General features: G+C 43.9%; 1 protein-coding gene across 1 annotated transcript; it reads right to left on the bottom strand.

Annotated features, from left to right (window-relative positions):
* Window positions 1-1,693: 1,693 nt before the first annotated feature.
* Window positions 1,694-14,958, bottom strand: LOC6603312 (glucose transporter type 1). The gene is given in 13 exon segments (XM_026994083.1): window positions 1,694-2,557; window positions 2,615-3,974; window positions 4,077-4,455; window positions 7,367-7,470; window positions 9,522-9,661; window positions 9,744-9,947; window positions 12,173-12,295; window positions 12,361-12,638; window positions 12,703-12,981; window positions 13,055-13,179; window positions 13,266-13,522; window positions 14,638-14,775; window positions 14,839-14,958. Coding segments are annotated over 12 exon segments (4,128 nt in total). The 5' UTR covers window positions 14,764-14,775; window positions 14,839-14,958; the 3' UTR covers window positions 1,694-1,804.
* Window positions 14,959-15,320: the final 362 nt, after the last annotated feature.

Genomic DNA, 15,320 nt, shown 5'->3' with positions numbered 1-15,320 from the left:
TTTCGCAAGGTACTTCCGATTCAACGGCTATACATACAAACATATATATATATATATCTATCAATACATATATATATATATATATTGGGAAATCAATCTGTGTTCGAGTTTTCTTTAAGTTTTGATCTTGTTTTTTTTTTAAAGCGAAACTGAGGAGATTAGAGGACCATCGAATATATCGAGTACTTAATTGGAAGACAGTTGTTTTGGGGATAATGTGGGATAATGCACACAGAAAACGATAATACGGGAAGGTGGAAGAATCCCTCTACCTCCTCTACCTTTGGGGTAGTGGAACCGTTCTCTTCAGAGTGGGAGAACCTTCTCTTCTCGTTCATTGAGCTGAGAGAACCGCCTCTTTAGCTTTATTTTTGGGGTCGAAGAACCCACTCCTTGGATTCATAGAGCCCCCTTGTCAAAAGTAGCTGCCAAGAGAACAATATTTGGGGGTTGGTTTACTCTGGGGAAATAACAGAATCGTATTTGGTATTTGAGCAAAAAACGGCTTATTGCTTTGTTACAAAAATCGCAAGCAGTCCCTGAAGAAAGTCATCGATCGATCAATCATAAAAATTGCGCATATCAAAAAAATGATAACAAAAATCACCTTCCTCCACTCTTTTTATGCAATATATTGTTATTGTTATTGTTTTTACTTATAATTCGATCTTAAAAACTCTTCTCTTCTGCTTCTCCGTTAACTGCGGTAATTTGTGTGCCAAAAACTACAGTTTGCTGTTTGCTGTTCGCCGTTTGCTGTGGTTGCTTCTTTGGTTATTCATTTGTAATTATTTGTTAATATTATTATTTATTTAGTTAGTTATAGTTAGTTATTTAGTTGCACGTTGCGTGTTGCAGTTGCAGTTGCGGTTGCTGAAACTCTAAATCTTGTGGCGCTGCTTTCGATGCAATCGGTGCATCCCTTAGAACTATGTATCTTTAACTAGAATTTTCATTTTCATTTTCATTTTAGATTGGGTTTCCTACTCCGCTCCGTGTCTTCTCTATCTGCGAGTACTGTACTCTGTGGAGTAGTAGGTGCATTGTTATTTCCATTCCAGGCCTCATAATCTTATGTGTCTATATGATGTATATGTATAATATGTATCTCTAGTTTTATATCTGTATCTTTAGTCAATTTAAATACGCAAATTTCAAAACTGTCGCTTAATAATTAGGTTTGAATATACAAATGTTCCGGGAGTGTACAGTACGCGTACTGTGCTTAAGTATTTCATTATCATTATCATTATCATCATCATCATCGTTATTTATTAAAATAGTCGTTGTTCTGCTTGCTGTTTTCTTTCTCCTTCGCCTCTCTCTTGTAGCTGTGATTCGTGATGAGTGTGTGTGTGTGTATCTGTGATTTGTGTATCTGATTCGTGACTCGGTTATCTTTTTGCGGAGTGCATGGTGTGTGTGTGATGAGTGATGAGTGACGCTTTCAACAGAGTTTTTTTTTTTGGCTTAGCACAAAATTAACCTTAACTTTCTTTCGTTTTTTCATTTCTTGTTTTTGGCAGTGTACAAATTGTAATTAAATTTAAAAGATTTCCATAGGTGTTCCGACATTCTCTGGTCATTACTCAGTTATTGCTTATCGCGATAATGATGCTGATGGCAATGGCGATGCTGATGGACAGCCACTGTCCCACTATCATCTCAGTCCTCGTCCAGGCTCTGCGTCCGCCGTCCCAGGTGCTGTTGTTGGGGTTTCTGTTGCTTTGAGACCACCAGGTACTTTCGGCCAAAGTACGGCGAATCTATGGGATTGGGATGCACGAGACGGGGGAACACTCTTTTACTTCTTCCGCAGGAAATTGCGTGCACGCTTGCGCACTCTCTTCAAGACCCCAGACCCGGCGAGTGGGTCCTCGTAGCGCGTGGCATGTGCTGCCTGTGGCTGATGCTGCAGCATATGGTGGCCATGGCCATGGGCATGGGTGTGAGCATGAGCGTGACTGTGGTGCGATTGCGATTGCGGGTGCGATTGCGTTTGCGTTTGCGAGTGGTGATGGGCATGCGAATGCGAGGTGGAGGTGGAGGCTGTGGAGGCGTGATAGTGATGCATTTGAACAAAGTCGTCGTCGCCAGCGGGATTCACAGACCCGGAAAGCGGCGAACCCGGGGACATGGGCTGCGACAGGAGATTGTGCTCGGAGGGAGCATCGAAGGATTCAAAGTGATGGAACTGCTGCTGCTGGTGTTGGTGGTACAGCGGCTGTGGCGATGGCGATGGCAGCGACGATGAGTGCTCGCTGGTAGTAGAGGCATCCACTCCGTTGAACTCTTTGGGCAGCTCATCGATCCCCAGGGACTTCTCGAAGTGCGAGTTCCCCGACATGTTCGTGTAATCATAGCTGGGGAAGGTGTACGGCAGATACCCCGCATGATGGCCCTCGCATCCCACCATCCCACTCTCGTCTGAGGTGCCTCCTCCACTCCGATTGTTGATGAACTTCACTTCGTTGGCATTCCGCTCGAGGCTGCTGCTAAACACGATATTGATGTTGTTCGAGCTGGTCGACAGATTGATGTTGGTCGGAGACATGGGCTCCGTCGAAGTCCCAGTCCCAGTCCCAGGTCTAGTTCCAGTCGTCGCCGTCGTCACCGTCGTCGCCGTTTGGTTGAGGTTCGTCTCCTTGGAGCTGGCCCTGTAGCTCTGGAAGCACTCCCCCGCATCGCTGGAGGCTGTGTTCGTGGTGTTCGTATTGTTGTTGTTGCCGCCGCCCTGCTGGAAGTTGTTCTTGTACTGAAACTCCAGCGCATTGCTCGGCTGGAAGGGATAGTTCTTCGAATTGTTGAGGACATCTGTGGCCGTGGGATCGCCCTTGGACAAATACTGATGGATATCCTCGCTGGTGATCTGCAGGTCTTGGTCCAAGTAGCTGTTGCACTGAATGTAGTTGTTGCAACAGTTGTTGAACGACTCCCCGGGATCCTGATGGAAGAGCACCGTCGTGGACTCTTCCTCGAATTCGCAATGGTAGTTGCTGCCGCGACGCTTCCGGGCTGCCGCCGCCGCCGAAGTACTGGGACCCTCATCGTACACGGAGCCACTCTTCCAGCAGGCAGTCTCTGCGCTGGTGATCTTCCTGCAGGGCTTTTTCCCGGGCTCTGGCTCTGGCACCTGCCAGGCATCTAGCTTCTCCTCCTCTTCCCCTCCTACAGCGCCCTCGAACTCCGTCGGCGACTTGCCGTCGGCCAGGAAGCTCCAGCGGATGGGCGAAGGCGAGCAGGCGTATTCGGGGAGATCGTTGCTCAAAGCTCCCTTGGAGCTCTGTCTCTCTAGAGTAGAGCCTGGCGCGTCCTCTCCTGCCTTAAGCTCCCCCGCCATCTGCTTGGCCCTGTCGAAGATGGAGGTCAGTGATCCCAGTTGGCTATTCGGGCGACTGGCATTCAATCCCCTCAAGGAGATGGATGTGTAGCTCGGCTGGCGGTGCTGCAGCCGCTGCTGCTTCCGCATGGCTGCGGACGCCGACTTGATGGAATTGTTGCGGCTGAGCGAGGACCTGGAGCCGTAGAGACTCGTCGAGTCCGTCTGGTAGCAGTAGTCGGAGCTGGTGCAGCAGCTGCTGGGGCGTCGCGACGAGGAGCCGTACAGATCCTCGGCGAAGAACTGGGCCAGCTCTGTGCGCGAGGAGGAAGTGCAGCAGGACTTGCGCACCATTATCTCCTGGACCTCACGATCCGCGCAACTGGGATCCTGGCAGGAATTGGTGGACACATCCGTGACTGAGCGATGGCGACGACTGGCGGCGCAGACAGCGCCGTGGCGCGTGGTGGTGCCTGCCGCCGAGTGGTGCCCCGAATGATGGGTGGAAGTGGTGTGGGCTCCTGGCAGACTCCCGCTGCCCTGGCGACGACGTCTACGATAATGATGATGATGTGAGTGATGGCTGTGCGGTGAGGTGTGGCGACTATGATGCGGACTATGGCTGTGTGGCTTGCGTGGCTGGTTCTGCAGTGGTTGCAGTGGTTGCACTGGTTGCTGCTGCTGTTGCATTTGGTGGCAGTGTGATAGAATGGAGACCGTCTCCTGATTCGGCTCGTGCTTGTGGCTGTGGCTGTGCGGTGGAGGCTGCTGCTGCTGTTGCTGTTGCTGTTGCTGTGGCATCTGTTGGGGCTGCTGCGAGGGGGCTGCTTGATCACATACAACATCCTTCTCATAGCTACAATGTACGTATTCGTGTGTGGCATATCGTGACTGGTGATGCGACTGCTGCTGCTGCTGCTGTTGCTGCTGTTGCATGGACATCGGCATCGGCATCGGCATCTCCTCAGCGCGACTCACGGACCGAACACTGGCAGTTTCAGGAGGTGAGGCGTTCCTCAGTCAAGGCCCGCTGTTCGGGCAGACAGGTGCTTGCTGACGAAGGTGATGGGGCGCAGAGGCACCGCTCCGGCCCTGGTGTGTACTTCGGCCGCCGTCTAAAAATCGCTCTGATGCAGCTGCAGGGAAGCGCAGTTGCGGTTGCGGTTGCAGTTGCAGGAGCAGGAGCAGGACGACAAAGCGGCGGCAACAACGAAAACGTGAGAAATAAAGAACCAAAAAATCGAGAATACAAAAAGCGATTAATATAGCCGCCAAATGTGGTTCAATCGTTTCGTTTTGTGTCGTTCGAGTACTTTATTAATTTCTCTTTTTTTCTGGGCGTTGTTTTTTTTTTTTAGCTGTGGTTTCAATCACTCATTATAAAACAGTGCATGCAAAAAGGACATGCCAATAATACGCATGCAATCAATGGAAAATAAACGCTTCCACTAGTATCATGCAAATTCTATTCGAAAATAAATGAAAAGCATCCGTATGGACTTTCGTTGATGAGGTTGATAGGGGGTTCTACGGGCTTCGATTGATTGATTGACTGATTGATTGATTAATGGTCTGATTCAACGATGGATTGATTTGTTTGATTGACTGTAATGATTTTCATTTGCTTCCTTTATAGTTTTTATTTGTATAGCATACTTTTTTGCGACCATAAACAGAATCACAGTCGTGTTCCAAGTTTCATTTTCACCAAAATTTAGTGGAAATTTAAACTACGAATGAATTCTGTGAGATTTGAGAATAAACTGTTTCTAAGGATATTCTTAACATAAATTTCACTTTGTTAATGAGATTGAGCAACGGGTCGTATTTCTGCCAACAAAAAGTATGCCCATGAATCGTTCAAGGATGTCTTATATTTTGAATGAATTTCAATTTAATTTGTCGCCTCAGTTCTTTGACGAAGTCGACTTTCTTATAAGTAGTGTGTGTGTGTATGTATGATATTTTTAACGCATTATTGGCACTATTCCTTTTTTTTTTTTGATCTGTGAATCTGTGAGGCGAGTGGTGTACGCGAGAGTTTGTTGGTTTTGTGGGTGAGTGGCGAATGGTGTACGAGATTTGTTTTGGGTGAGTGTAGATTTTTGGAAAGAGTTGTGCGTGGGGGGCCCTGGGGCCCTGGAGTTTTTACTTAGCCAATCGGTTGGTTCGCTTGATCCCAAGTCTACGAGTAGATATTCTCTTCACTTGCGTACTATAAAAAGAACGAAATGAAAACAATATGTTTAAGCAGATTCGAAACTGTCTACGAGTATAAGTAGCTCGTTGTAGCCTTAGCTTCAGCATTAAGTAGCTCTAGATATATTTTGTATAGTTAGTTATAGTTCTAGATTCGACTTTTGGGTGCATTGAGTGCATTGACTGGCGCCGCCGCGGCGGTTCTTCCAAGCAGCACGCGCTGGGCATTTTCATGTAAATGCTTTCGTGATTGGGTGTTTTACGAGTAGTTGGGTGCTCTTTGGTAGCTTTTGTGTGCCTTTTGCAACCTACATGACATTCTTCCGTGCGCCGAGTGCCGGCGGAAACTGTCGTCGCCCACGTAGTCGGACTCGTTGTGGTAGCACTTTCTCGCTGCCACTGGCGTTTGTATATTCGTGCCATAGTTCGTGTAGCACGTGGAGGAGCCTCCTCCGCCAGCACCGCCGAGGCCTCCTCCCACTCCTACTCCTACTCCGCCTCCGCTCGAGGCCGCCCCGTAGCTGTGGGGAGTCGATGTGGGACCCAGGAGATTGGTGCTGTCGCTTAAGGGATAGGGACCCATGCCTTCAACCGTCAATGAGAACGAGGTCGTACCAAAGACTTTGATTATTACATATAATACGAGTAGTTATAGAAGATTTCGTTTCGTTTTATGTTTTGGTATTTCATGCAAGATTCAGATCAGATTCATAGTCGCCAGATTTGTTGTTGTTGTTTGTTGTTTGTTGTTGTTGTTGTTGTTGCGGTTGGTAGCATACATTACATTTGGTTGTGTGGCAAGTGTGTTTTTGGTCCCAGTAGTAGATTGATGATTGATAAATTGATTGATTGATTGATTTGGTTTCCAATGGTTCAAAGTTTGATTCGATTTTCAGTGACAGAATTCATAAATAAACAATTTGAGAGTTAATTTATCTACCAGATAACACGCGAGTATCACATCGATTTCTCAATTGTAGAGTAGAGAGATTATAATAAATACAAGATTATAAATATAAAGATCACAATTTTCTACACGAACAAGCAGCTAAACAACAAAAGAATAGTTTACGACGAGTATATTTCTCATTCCAAATGAAAATTCATTAAGAAAAATACTCTATAATACTCTATAGGCAAACGATAATCATAAATAGAGTTTTACACCACAGATACGAGTATGTAGGTAGGAGTATCATTAAAAATGAGTGGAATGATTGGATGTTTATTTATTTAGATTATGTTTAAACAGAAACAGAACTTAAATGTTGTATAATTGCTCTTTGGAGTATTTGTGTGTGTGTGTGTGTGTGTGCAATGTATATCCTTTCGTTTAGGGGAAAAGTGTCACTAAAATGAATTTAAATTAACATTTAGATTTCTGTTTCGTTTGCGTTTTCGTGTGGGCTGTGATTGTGTGTGTTTTTGAACAGTTTACAAGTCTATTTTATATGTAGGTGTTTTTTTTCTTAGGGGCAAGAGTCCTGTTGCTGTTTCTGTTTCTGTTTATCTAGAGGTAGGTGTGTGCGTGTGTATCTTTATCTGTATCTGTGTGTATTTGTCTTGCAACATGGATATGCAAATATTTGTGGATGTTGTTTTCGAGCAATTTGCACAACAAATAATGAGGAGCAAAGAGCACAAATGGGGATATTAAAAACACAAACTCAAATTGAAATAGAAATACAAACAGAAATTCAAATTCAAACTCAAACAAAAGGTGAAAACTTGTGTAGTGGATTTTTTTTGGTGGTTTCGGGTGGGTGGATTCTAGGGTGGAACGTGGGCTGTGTGTGTGTGTGTGTGTGTGTGTGTGGTGGATGTTGGATTTTTGTTTTGGATTCTTACGTGAGTCATGTTGGGTCTTCTCCTCGGATACCATCAAGGCGGCATGCTCGATGCCAGAATTCATTGATTGTGGCTCCAAGCTATTTGTGCAGTTTAGCATACTCCTGAAATTCGCACACTCTACGATTATGTTTTAAGTGTAAACGTATTGTAAAATTGTAATTTTGCAAAAACTAATGAGAGCAATTTTCCGGGTTGGCAGGGGGGGTACTCAAGACAGTGTGTGTGAGAGAGAGTCAGAGAGAGAGAGAGAGAGCCACAGACACGGAGAGAAAGACCAAGCGAGAGGTTCGTTAAAAGCTTTCTTTCTTTATCTGGGATTTTAAGGGTCCATTGGGTGTGTTTTTCTTTACAGATAGCTGGAAGAGCTCTTGGATGCCTGCTGCTTGGAAGTTATTAGGCGCGGCTGTAAAACAAAATTTTTAATTAAAATTAAACAAAAAAATCAACTGAAAAATGCTAAGAAAATAAAGTTTATTTATAATCAAAAAAAAAAAAAAAAACGTGAAACAAAATTGTATTTAGGCTAGAATTAATACTAAAATCGGAATATTTGCTAGACACAAGACACAATCCAACATTCTCCCATAAAAGATCTTCCATTCCTTGAGAACGAAGGGAGGGGGCAGGGGTCCCTTTGGATCTTGGATATTGGATCTTCCATTCCAGTGGGCAGAGGGGAATGAGGAGCATAACGAAAGTGGATCACTGCGCTTTGGGTCTCTTGGAGGCCTCCCCCTTGCCGGAGGAAGGCGGCGATTGTTGAACATCCCTCAGCGATATGTCAATTTCCGCCGTGGCCGTGGAGCCATTGTTCTCGTTGACACTATCCTCACTAAAAACGCGGTGTGTGGAGGGGACGTAGACATAATCAAAGACATAATCAGTGTGCGTGTGTGTGGATTGGTTGGTTGGTTGGTTTGATGGGGTGTTGTGTGGCATGTGTGGCATGTGGGCATGTGGGCATATGGGCATGTGGGCATGTGACATTTGCCGGTTAACTAAACCAATTTTAATCGTTAATGAGCGGAGATGAGAGGGCGGGGGGCGCTGATTGTCATGAGTCATGATTCGAAGGAGTCATGATGAAGGATGCGGCGGCTCTTATAAATATATATTTTTTTATACGAGTAGATTGATTTTATGCAATAGAGAGAGTTAGAAGTTAGAGAGTAGAATAGTTTAAAGTTCATATTAAAGATATTTGTTGGGTATTTATTTGGATATAGTATTTGCTATGGATTTGGTTTTTTATTTAGATTTGCTTTAAACGGCAGCCACTTGGTTTTTTTTGTTTTGTTTTGTTTTTAATGTATTGTATTTTTTAAGGGGTGGTACGTAACAAAGTAACGAGAAGTACAGGCAAAGTTTTTTAAGCGACATGCCGAAAAATTGTATAGAAAACGTTTGAGCGCACTTTTCATATTTCAATTGGGTTTTTCTTTTTCTTTTGGTTTTTGTTTCTTTGGTTTCTTTGGTTTTGGTTAATGTACATAAATGTTGCTAAATAAAGTACAGCAAATACGATAGCTACGTTTTAAAGTTTAGAAGAAGAGCGGAAACGCATCAGATTCGGATTCTTTGAGATTTAGAGCCCAGCCCTTCTACGAGTGGAGGGGCTTTCTTTTGGGGGGCTTTTGGGGGATAGGTAGCTTTCGGTGTGACTTCATGCATCGGTGGACTTACCCGTACAGTCTACTATCTCGAAAAGTCCTTTTGGTTTTGGTTTTGGTTTTTTTTTTTATCGGGGCATTACAATGGAATGTATTTCAAGTCAGAGAGAGAGAGTTATTTTTTCGAAAGGAGATTGTGCATAAATCAAAACACAAAAGAGAACAAATTTTCAAAGGAAAAGAAATCAAGGGAACCCCCCGAGTCGAAGTGCATATGTTTGCCATCATTCGATTCAAGGGGTATCATAAACAAGGGGTATGCAAACCGCATAATAAACTTCCAAGTAAATGTTAAGAAAAAGTCAGAGTTAGTTCAGTTTTTGGGGTTTTCTTCTTCTTCGGGGTTTTTTTTTGTTAGGGTTGGGGGGGAGGGTTTGGAGGGGGGGAAGATTGCTTTTAGAGTTTTCAGGAACTTCGTCGAACAATTGCCATGATTGGTGTGCAGATTCGTGAGTTTTGAGAATGAAATCGGAAGAACATACCTGCCATTGTTGTGTCGGAAGAGGGCCAGTATCTCCTCGAACGTCTTGTTCTTGGTCTCGGGCACCTTTTTGTACGTGAATATCCAGAAGATGGCCAAGAAAACGCTGAACGGCAAGAACGTATAGTTCTCCAAAGCAGTCTGAAGTGGGCAGGGAATCAGAAAGGATAATCGTTATTCATATGTATATGTCATGGATAAGCCCAAACCCTATCCCACTCACCTTCATGCTGGGGAAACCAATGCCAACCACGAAATTGGCCATCCAATTCACTAGCACTGCAATGGCCATGGCACTGGGTCGTGGTCCCTGGGAGAAGAGCTCTGCGGTGATCATCCATGGTATGGATCCGGGGCCAACGGCAAAGAAGACCACAAATCCGAGGGTGGCCACAACCGAGAGGTAGGACATCCAGTCGATCATTTCCTGTACGTAACCAAAAAACTCCTATACAAAATGGCATAGTAATCGCATTCTCGATGATTTGTAGGCTTTCTCTTTTCGCGTTTTTCCTTCGTTACTCGTTACTTTTAGCTCGTCTTGCGTTTAACAAAGAGAAAAAACAGTTATTCGTTACTTGAAACTCGTTCCTTCCACTCGTTTCACGTTTAACGAACTGTTTGTTCTCTCATTACTCGTTACTCGCTTAGCGTTCAACGAACTGTCTGTTCAAACCAAAAACAAATCAAGGAGGTTGATGAAATCTCATCAAACAAAGAATAAAACTATATATCGTAACCCTAAGATCGCTATCGCTGACTTTTCTTTTATGCATGAGAGTTGAGTTGAGATTAGAGTATAGCTATTGTTTAAGAATAGTATATTTTCTTAGCTTTTCGGTTCTGTTCTTGGTTCTCAAAGAGTTTCTACCGTTCACCGCAACTGTCGCTCGAGTCTTTTTCTGTGCTGCTGCTTGGGATATTATTAGTAAGAGCGTGATTCTATATCTTACAAAGTAATCAAAATTAAATTAAAATTAAATTAAATTAAAGTCAATTAAAAGTTAAAGTTAAAGTTAAAGTTAAAGTAAGCTTTAATCGTAGTCTAAGTCGACATTGAGAGTAGTGTTTCGTTTGTGTTTTGATTTAAAAGCGATTGCTTTTCAGCGCGAGTGCTCTTCTGCTTCTGGCTCTATCTTTTGTACAGTTACCAACACTGCTGCAACAGTGTTGTGTCTCAGTGTTAGTGTTGGCTAGTGGCAGTAATGGAAACAGGGTGCCGTGTCCGAAAAACGTTTTTGCAGAGTTGTGTTCGATTATTGCGATTGTTGCCTTTGAAACTGTGTGGTTTGGATTGCTTCTAATAGAATTGTTTGGCCTGATCATAGCGAAAAGTAAAAGCAAGAAATAAAACAGAATTCAAATGAAAACAGATTCGTCAAATGATTTCGATTTCGAGTGAGTGTTTGGTTTGGCTTGGTTGTTGTTCTGTGTTCTGTGTGGGTGGGCGAAAGCCTGCCAAGTCGAGAATAGCTTTTAAATAAGGGGCGGGGACGGGTTGCACGCGGGGAGCTGAATCCATGGGGGAGCCCTTTCACCGGCAGTCGTCGCTCTTCCAGTCTTTGTGGAAGATGACAGCGAGTGCCGGCTCTGACTCTGCTTTGACGGGGTCTCAGGACCAGCTCTCACTCGTGCAACAACTTAAGACTAGGCAAACGCAAAATTTCAAAACACAACTCATAAATGCATTCTAAAGGCAAGCAAGGTGCAAAGAGTATTATAGAAAATGTTACGGCTTAAAATTACGCTAATATATTGCACTAAATTATGTGTTTAAATATTTAAAAATTGTTTGAGAGGCCCATGGCTAATCATGCAATATCAAGCGGGAAAACAGATTGCAATCCGATGAAAAAACGATAATTAATAACCCACAAAAGCGATACCATGTGTAGGCCTATAAATTACGACTAAATAGGTATATATGTATTATGTATACATATTTACATGTATAAAGTAGGTATAAAATACAGGTACAAATTTAATGGCTGAGGGAGAGGGGGAGCTCTAGCAGCAGAGGCTATAAATTCATCGTGTTATAAATTCAAAATATATCTCACATCAATAATTTATAGAGAAATGTACGCGCGGGACGACTGTCATGCCATGTGTGCCCTCTTCTCTTCTCTATCTCGTTCTCTTTCTCTTTCTCTTTGAGGGTATCTATGTGTTGAGTGTGCATCTGCGTATGAGGAGTGTACTCGGTGTGAATGTGAGTGTACTCGTGTTTCTGTGTGTGTGAGTGTTTTTGGTTTTTTGTTTGTTTGTTTGTTTGTTTGTTTGCTGCTTAGCTCTTTTTAGGGGGCTACGGCTACTGGCACTGGGGTTTGTTTAAACACAACTTCATGCATAAAATATTCATATCAATATTCAAATATTTATAAAAACACACGCATTCGCTTGGACGATATGCAGATGTGGCAAGAACGAATATACATATTTATCTAAGGGATATACATATGTATATAGGGATAGAGTAGTTTCAACAGCATCTCCCTTAAAATCATATGCAAATGCGAGACACAAAAAAAAGGGAACAAACTGCAGGCATTCCACATTCGCATTCCACATTCCGGGGAATATATATGTATAATATAGTATTAATACATAATATTGTATGCTATAGCACAACCTGGCCACTCCTGTACTTGCCTTGATCAAGAACGAAATCGTTATGAAAATGGAGAAGATGAACATGCCCCCGAGGCCGTACAAGTGCAGAGTCCTACGACCCGTGCGATCCATCAATGGAATGGAGACCAGTGTCATTACAACCTATGGGAGAGAAGCGCCAATGTTAGACACATTTAATGATGTATGAAATGATCGGTAATTCTTGCCATTATGGCGCCTATGCCTATCGTAGCAAACTTGGCGCTCTCCTCCGTCAAACCCGAGCTCATGAACAGCGATGTGGAGTAGTAGAAGACGGCGTTGATGCCACTGAATTGCTGACTCAGCTGCATTACAATGCCAATGATCAATGGGGGACGCAGGGTGGGCGAACAGATGAGCTCCATGGTGGAGATATGGCTCTCGGCCTGCTGGGCACGCTCCTCGGCGCGCATCTCCTCAATGTCCTCTTCGACAGAGCCAGAGGCGCGGAGCCGTCGAAGGGCTACAAGAGGGAATCAATATGCTATAGATACGGATACTAAAAGTATATTTAGGATGCGGGGTACCTTTTCGTGCCTCCTCCTCCCATTGTTTGGTAATCAGCAAATATCGTGGCGACTCTGGGCAGACGGGCAGTAAAATTAGTTGCAATATTGCTGGACATATGGCCAGGCCGAGGAGTATGGGCCAGCCCTCGTTGGTGCCGAGGATCTGCTCGATCCCCAGGACCTGGGATAATAGTAAACCTACAGTCACAGCCAATTGATTAACAGTACCTAAGCCACCGCGTAGATTCAGTGGCGCTATCTCCGAGATGTACATCGGCACTAGAGATGTATTGAGGCCTGAATGGGGGAATATGGCAGAAAGTAGATTTGAGTTTAGAGCATCTATTCAATCGGAGATCAGAATACGTACCACAATTAACGCCAATTATAAATCGGCCAAGGAATAACATTTCATAGGAATGACTAACTTTGGTAAAACCCATCAAACAAGCACCCGATATTCCAAGTACATTATTCAATAGTAGGCCGCCTTTTCTGTGGATCCAAAGAGATATCGAAATCATATATATCATCTGTGGACTGGATGGTCATTGGGGAGTGTTGTCATCCCTGAAACTTACCTGCCAAATCGATTGGCCATCCAGCCGCCACTGAAACCGCCGAGCATGCCGCCAATGGCAAAGATGGACACCGCCACCGAGTAGAGCTGCTGGATGAACTCCTCGCTAATGTCCTCGCCGTAGCGGTCCTTGTACACATCCTTCATGAAATTCTCGATATTCTTCTCCGGGGCATTGATCACTCCGGTATTATAGCCGAACTGCAGCATCCCCAGAACCGCCGAGAAGATCGAGTACGTGAGGAAGAAGGTGAGACCCTGGAAAATGTGTGCCGAAAGAAGAAAATGTATCCATTAGTCTTGTACAACATCTGCCCGAAGGGGAGGACAACGGAAGGACATTTAAGGATTCGGTTCTTGGGGGGTTCTGTGCGGGTCCATCAAACGCTTTGCAAACAAACGAGTGTGCGGTACAGTAAAACCAAATATTCAATATCCATAATCCATAATCCATAATCCATCGATCGATTGATTCTCTAAGCATACGTTTTCGCCAATTATTCTAATCGAAACTTAGGCATAATCGAAATCATACATAAAACTCTGATGAATGGAGAGTGTCTGTCTGGTGGGATGTTTCAAAGGAAAATTTATTCAAAAGATAAAGGAAAATCATATCCAAATAATATTTTCGTTTTATTTCCTTAGCTTTTCGCTTATAAACTTAATAAAAACTTAAAATTATAATTAAAAATACCATTGTTCCACTAGAAGGAGATCTGTTGAATAGTTAAATGTACAAATTTCGCATAAGCGGGGGATACATTCCTAGAATTATGTAAATGATTCATTAAAAGGATAGATTGACTCGCTGATCAAATTCCTCATAAACGAAAGGCCATATCTCGCAAGTAGCAGTCTGTTATGAAATTCAAAAAATATATCGATGCTATATCGACTGTAGGACGTCTCCTGCTAATGGAACTGGTGTACAAAAGATTCCTACATAAAGTACGTTGATGACAAAGCCGTCTGTATGTGTGTGTCTGTGGGATGTGCAGAAGCTGGTGCCCAAAATCGGGAATAGTATATATCCCATTTTTCAGGTAGCAGCTTCTGCTGTCAGTGGACGTGTGTGTGTGTGTGTGTGTGTGGAGCGTGTGGTATGTGGATGGCTGGACGTCTGGATGGATGGGTGGCAAGGTGGCAAGGTGGTTCTGTGGCAGGGATGACGGGATGGTTGAGTTTTTAGTGGGCTTAGTGGGTGGGTGGTTTTAGTGGACAAGTGGCAGTGTGTGTGGTTAGTGGTTGGTGGTTGGTGGTTTTGGTACTTTGGCTCTTTGGTGGTGTAGTTCGGTTTGTAGTACATGAGATAGAGAAATGAAATTCAAGTATTTAATTACACAACATGGCAAATAATTTAAGCTACAAACTTGTTCTAAAAGTCTTAGCTTCCGTCGGTGCGTGTGCTCCTCCAGTCTGTCGACATATTCGCGCAGCTCCTCGATCTCCTCCTTCACCTGCTGCACGGTGTCCAGTTCATGTTTGATGGCCACCATATCACGTTTGACCTGTTCGACAGACGGTATAACATATATTCGATCAAACAATAGAGCGGAGCGGAGGATACTCACCTCTGAGACTTCACTCTGGCAGGACTCCACGGATTTGGTCAGCTCTTGGAGCTGAGTGCGAATTTCGCACAAGGCGACTGTCGTCTCCAGGTGTCGATCGCCTCGCTGCAGCTCATCGAGTTTCGCTGATAGATTCATGCTCATCACGCTAACTTGCTTTTGCAAACTGTACAATGTAAATATAATTCAATTGCACAGTCACGGTAGCATGCCACAGTTTCAGTTCCAGTTCCAGGGCAAGAGGTCACGCAAGGGGTTGCAAGTAGGTTGTTTTTTTTTTTTTGTTTTTTTTTTGCGGTTGTCCAGTTGCAGAGAGTCGCAGGCGGAGGCGGAGGCGGAGTCGCAGTCAAAGATTAAGAAAATATCAAGCAGAAAATGCACTTTAGTCGTACGATACGCTACATGGCTTTCATTTCGGCCGAAATCCTACTATATAGTACATATATACATATACATATACGTATATATATATGTATGCATAT

This window comes from Drosophila persimilis, unplaced genomic scaffold (genome assembly GCF_003286085.1).
Source record: "Drosophila persimilis strain 14011-0111.01,24,50 unplaced genomic scaffold, DperRS2 tig00001210-arrow-arrow-pilon, whole genome shotgun sequence".
In the NCBI taxonomy this organism is placed as follows: domain Eukaryota; kingdom Metazoa; phylum Arthropoda; class Insecta; order Diptera; family Drosophilidae; genus Drosophila; species Drosophila persimilis.
The sequence above is the reverse complement of the archived record's forward strand: the minus strand, read 5'-3'. Positions and strand labels throughout refer to the sequence as shown.